At 38.9% G+C, this 5,925-nt stretch overlaps 1 protein-coding gene across 1 annotated transcript in view; it reads right to left on the bottom strand.

Moving 5' to 3' along the window:
- Nucleotides 1-5,925, bottom strand: part of RTCB (RNA 2',3'-cyclic phosphate and 5'-OH ligase) — a 16,850-nt gene that overhangs the window by 6,147 nt on the left and 4,778 nt on the right. The window contains 5 exon segments of the mRNA XM_006779525.2: nucleotides 2-150; nucleotides 1,727-1,886; nucleotides 2,827-2,983; nucleotides 3,905-4,061; nucleotides 5,502-5,601. Of these exon segments, the coding sequence (XP_006779588.1) occupies nucleotides 2-150; nucleotides 1,727-1,886; nucleotides 2,827-2,983; nucleotides 3,905-4,061; nucleotides 5,502-5,601 (723 nt within the window).

Below are 5,925 nucleotides of genomic sequence, written 5' to 3'. Positions count from 1 at the left end.
AGCGGTTGACCCAGGCATAGTTCCCAGCTGCTGCCATGCCCTTCAGGTAGTCCTGACCCTCTGGAGAAGCAATTCGAGCACAAGCCAACTGACGGTCATTGACTATAATCTTGTCTCTCTTCATGGCTTTTTCCATAGCAACCAGGGCATCTGGAATAAGAGAGTAGCAAGTCCAAACCAGGCAGCTTTCACGAAATAATTCAGATTTATTACAGAAAGGTACGATACATTCAAACCCATTCTATAAAAAAAAGAAGTTAAATACAACTTTCCCTTTGAAGTGTTTCTGAGTTCGTCTATTGGCATGGTCAAGATATATTATTGAGACTATTTTCTATCAGAACTGTGACACAAGCTAAGTGGGCTACAAAGACAACATCTGCCCTCCAGGGACTTATAAGGGAAACAAGGTGTGTACATGCACAGCAACAACATGTGCTAGTTACTCCTTTACTGGCATATAAATGAATAAGAACAGAAGTAGTAAATATATTTTATATCATCATGGTTTTTAAAAACAATTTTTAGTGACTTAGTGTAAAAGAACTGGATACAAGTTGCCAGACCTGGAGGAAAATCAAATCCATGACAAGTGTAGAGAAGAACTCAGCAGAAAGTTAAAAAATTCTAGTAAATACTCCATATATTTGCTACATGAAATATTTTAAGGGGTCAGGCTGGCACAAATTATTAAATTCTCATAGGATGAAATGTACATATAAGGATGAAGTATAATATGCAATTTAAAGTTCACAATAATTTCCATGTCTCTATAAATTTTCATATATTCATAAATCCTTTCAAACATTCTATTAAGTATTCAGAGCGATCTTCCTACTATTTCCCTGCCTCCTATTTTTGTTCATGCTGCCTGTTGGTCATGAGTGTCCTTTGTTTATGACTGTCCAAACTGTAAACATTATGTGGCCATGAAGCCACTTCTGAAATATTGGCATGTTTTTCCTTTGTCTCTTCTATAATATTTAATCAATCATTACCTTCTGTCTTTACTCTTTCTTTGTAATGAACATCACATCTCTCTCATGAGACAATGTGAGGGCAGAGTTCTTACCTATTCCATCACAGAATCCACTGTAACACCTAATCAGTATGTAAATTTAAGACATATTTGTTATATTAATGTCTACAACATAAATTCCCCATTTAAGGTCCTTCTTGCTCTTTCTCGGCCAGATAATAATTTTAAGAGGACAACAAAATAGCTGGAGCCAACATTTACTGTGTACCAAGCATCAGACACTGATGTAAGTAATTTACATATATTTCATTTAATCTATGAAAACACCATATGAAATAGTTATTATTCCCATTTTTTTTTCAGACAAGGTCTAGTTAGAAGAACCAGGGTAAAAATCTACACAGGATAGCTCTAGAGCTTTCTTTATTAAATCTCTATATAGTGCCCCATAAAACGTACATTTGGGTCCAGCCCTGCCAGTGTGGCTCAGTGGTTGAACGTCACCCTATGATCCAGGAGATCACAATTCGATTCCCAGTCAGGACCCATGCCCGGGTTGTGGGCTAGGTTCCCAGTGGGGGGTGGGCGTGTGTGTGTGTGTGTGTGTGGGGGGCATGCAGGAGGCAAGCTGATCAATGATTCTCTCTACTCATTGATCTCTCGATCTCTCTCTCTCCCTCCCTCTTTCTCTCTGAAATCAATAACAATATATTTAAAAAAAAGAAAAAAACTAGGTCCAGAATATACCTGTGGCTACTTGGTGGCCCAAGCCTCTGCTTCCACTGTGGATCATCACGCACACCTGTCCTTTATGGTCGATGCCCATCTTCTTAGCAGCATACTCATTGAAAATCTCATCTACAACTTGGATTTCTGCATAATGGTTACCTGCTCCCAGGGTCCCCAACTGAAAATACAAGAATGTCTGGTAAAATAGCTTCTAATCTGATTAAAAAAATCCATTTAAAAGTAAATAGGTAAAAAACAAACAATAACAAAACAAGAAAACAATCACACAAATAGTGTTTTATGTAAAAAAATATTTCTAAGCTTTTGAGATGCTTCACTCATTTTAAGCAATAGTCCACACAACAGAGATCAGGCAGAGCAGCTCCTGAAGTTTATTGTATCGTTATCTGCTTGAGGCACACCCATATCAAAAGCTTCATCACCCAAAAGCCATACCATTAAGTGGCTCAAAGGACACTTTAAACATTATTGGGAGAAGGGTCAAGTTTGGAGATGAACAACTATGAGTTCACTGACATCATTATCCATCATTGAAAGACTATGTCCCTTAACTGGAAGTAGTAGGTGATTTAGGAAACCAGAGTATGGCAGCGCTTGAAGAGTTTTTAGAAGTTGCTTAGCTTTAATTATCCCAATTTTGAGATGAGAAAATGAGACCCAAATAGGCAAAAAAAACTTGCCCAAGGTCACAGTGAATTATTGGCAAAGCCATCAAAATTAGTTGTAATATCTGGTATATTCTTATCTCATGGATACCAATAATTGACAAGGCATCTCTTTTCATCTTAGATATGAGAAAACTTTCAGCCAAATCTTAGATTGTCAAAGCAATTTAAGCATACATTTTAAGCCTGATCCCATTTTTTCCCATCCACTTCTAATTCATGGTATCTTGTTTTATCTTATGAACATTGGCAAGATCCTGATAACTTTTTAAAAGAGTAAGAATGAAGCACAAACAAATGTGTGCTCATTTTGATATACTCTGAAAAAATCTGGGGATGTATATTTCCTACATGGAAGACACATTTTTTTCCGCCACCAACAAAAAAATGATATGAAAACTATTAACATGTCTCCCTCCGAGTGAGTGTTACCTGAGGAAGGCCTCTTTTTTTCGCCCTCGCGGAGACCTTATTGGGGTCAGCCTGCAGCATTCTTCCATACTCCTCACAGTGCTCCTTGTCTTCAGCCCAGGCGTAGCCTTCTCTCAGCGACCAGTCCACACCCATCTCCAAGGCCTCTTCCAAGTCTCTGAGTGAGTAATAAGGTGCTGGTCATTTCACAGTCAAGGCAGATCAAAACCTAGGGATGATGAAAATCTCAAAGGGTAGAGGAAAAGCTACATTTACCAACTATCGCCTGTGTACCAGGCATTGTGCCAGATAGAAAGTTTATGCTCTCAGCAACTTTAAAATTTTCTGAGGAAAGTAGCTACATAAATAACTGTAATATAAAACAGTAAATGCTACATCAGAGATGATTACAGTTCTTCCTTGACATTTATATAGCCCTTTATTTATAGTTTTCAAATCTTATTTACATTAGATTTGCCTCTCTGATCCTGCATTCCATGAGGTGCTAATCAAGCAGCCAAAGATTTATGACCATACTCAGCTGTCACTATTTACCATTAACTTTACCACAGCTACCTGCCTTCATTAATAATTTATGAAAAATTAGTCAAATAATACATAAAGCTATCTAAATGTCATTAGGCGACACACGTTTTAAGCTCTATTCCTACCTTCACAGAAGTACAAAGTAAAGACCAGGCTTTACTGCACCTGCATTTAGAAGCCAAGATGCACATGCATTAAAACCCCTAGAAGGAAAACACTCTGATCTTCATCTAAGGTCCAGACCTCTTCCAAAACAGAGCCAGGAGAGATTGCAATGTTCAATGTTCCTGCCTGCTACAGCCCACTTCAAACATTATTTATAGGACAAAATTCCTATCTAAACATTTATAAAAATGAGTAGTATTTATTTAAATGTTCCAGGCATGCTTTTCAAAGTGGGCTGGACCTCATGCTTAAAAAACCAATTCATTACCACTTCCTGTCAAGAGGCTGAACAATCCCCATCTCCTAAGTGTCCTGAATTGGAAATGACTGTGAGGGTCTTACGGGTATTATTTCTCTCACTCCATTTATTAGAACCTTGTGCGCTTACTTGGCATTCATTGGGATGACACCTTTGGATCCCACCCCAACAGGGATGTGGTCAAACATAGCTTGGGCAAGTTGCTCCTTCACAGGCTGGACATCGCTTTCATCTAAATTGGTTCTTAGCAAGCGAACCCCGCAATTGATGTCAAATCCGACACCACCTACAAAACAGAGAAAAGTCAAATATTAGGAAAATCAGGCAGCTGGGCATTGCGACCTGTGGTTGCCAACCACTCATGAGGGTTTAAAGACAGCCATTCTTTTAAAGTAACTTTTTAATAGTGGCCAATAAAGGGGTTCTCTGTGGGTAGTCTGATGATACCAAAACAATGTAAAGTAACTGACATACTAGAGGTACTTTGCGGGCCAGAGAGGCAATAATGAACAATGAATAACATGTAGACCAGAGATTAAAATGTGGATTGTTTCTTTCCTTGATCACTCTTGTTGGAGGTTTATGAAATCTATTGTTTTTCTTTCTTTTTTAAAATCTTTACTGTTGAGAATATTACGAATGTCCCTCTTTCCCCCCCTCATTGCCCCCATCCACCCAGTTCCCATCCAGCCCTGCCCTAAGTCTTTACCACCCTATTATCTGTGTCCATTGGTAATGCACATATGCAAATAAGTTCTTTGGTCAATCTCTTCCCGCCCCGCCCCTCCCCTCCCCCTCTTCCCACTGAGATTCATCAGTCTGTTCCCTGTTTCCATGCCTCTGGTTCTATTTTATTTACCAGTTTATTGTGTTCATTAGATTCCTTGTTGTGTGCACTTGAAAAAAATGTGTTTTCTATGGTTCTTGGATGCACTGTAATGGCTATATACAAACAACCATGAATGTAAATTAGAGGTCAAGGTGTCAAGTTTGTCAATTGTTCAAATCCTCTATATCCTGAGTGAAAGCTGCCATTACCTCGAGAAAAACAGTGTTCAATGCGGGGCTTGTAGCCTCACAAATTCTTGCTGCCATAATAACTTTCCCAAGCTCTCAAATAATTTTTTTTTTTTTTTTATCCAGCCTTCCTTGCTATTCCCAGCAGGGGGTTTGTCTGCAACATCCATGTTCATCAGTGCCAGAGGCAAAACTCTCAAGATGTAATTTGTACTTTTTCCCCCACCTCAGATTCTGATGTGAATTATTTCCAGTGAAAGCACACACAGCAGGAAAGACATATACCACTGGAGGTGAATAATGATGACAATGAAAGCAAACACCGGGTACTGGCTATGTGCCTAGCACTGTTCTAAGTATTTTCCACAGCTTAACTCATTTAATCCTTACAATGATGCTGCAATTTGCCCAAGAGGTAACTGTGACATAAAGATACATACTTTGCCAGGAAAGTGTTTGTTTTGTAGCCAATGTTTGAATAGCACCTGACATATACTAAGAGCCTGAAGCATTCTCATAACTATATGCTTTACTTGATATTTTAAGAGCCTCTGAGTGTCCACAGTGAATTCTCTCAGTAAATAAGGAAAAGAAGTGATAGTGCTGGGTGAGACGGGAAGCACACAGGAAGCAGCCATGCTCTAGTTCACCGAGGTGATGATACTCTGAGAGGAGCTACACACTTGACAGCAGCATGCAGTCACCTTACCTGGGGACACCACTGCTTCAGGGTCATTCATATCAAAGGCTGCCATATTCCCAATAGCAAACCCGTAACCTGAATGGACATCAGGAAGCCCAATAGATCGCTGAAAGAGAATTAGAGAAGGAAATACAGCTTTTAAACTTGGCACTCTGGTTGCCTAATAATCCTGATACTGATTCTCAGAGAGACTGCAAGCTAAAGCCTTCCCCTAATCAAAATCCTATTTTCATGAAATATTCTCTATTGGTGAAAATTAGGTGCAAAAACTCCTAATCATGAAGTTAATACAGTGGAGGAAAATCCTTCTTGTAAAGTCTGACCATTAACTAAGGAAATCTAAACAGAAAAGCCTCAGTATAATATGATAACAGGTGGACCACAGACTACCTTTGATGTGCTATCACATTTTAAAGGAATCAAAAGAAAG

Source organism: Myotis davidii, unplaced genomic scaffold, assembly GCF_000327345.1.
Source record: "Myotis davidii unplaced genomic scaffold, ASM32734v1 scaffold120, whole genome shotgun sequence".
Taxonomy (NCBI): domain Eukaryota; kingdom Metazoa; phylum Chordata; class Mammalia; order Chiroptera; family Vespertilionidae; genus Myotis; species Myotis davidii.
This window is presented reverse-complemented; position numbering and strand designations above follow the sequence as displayed.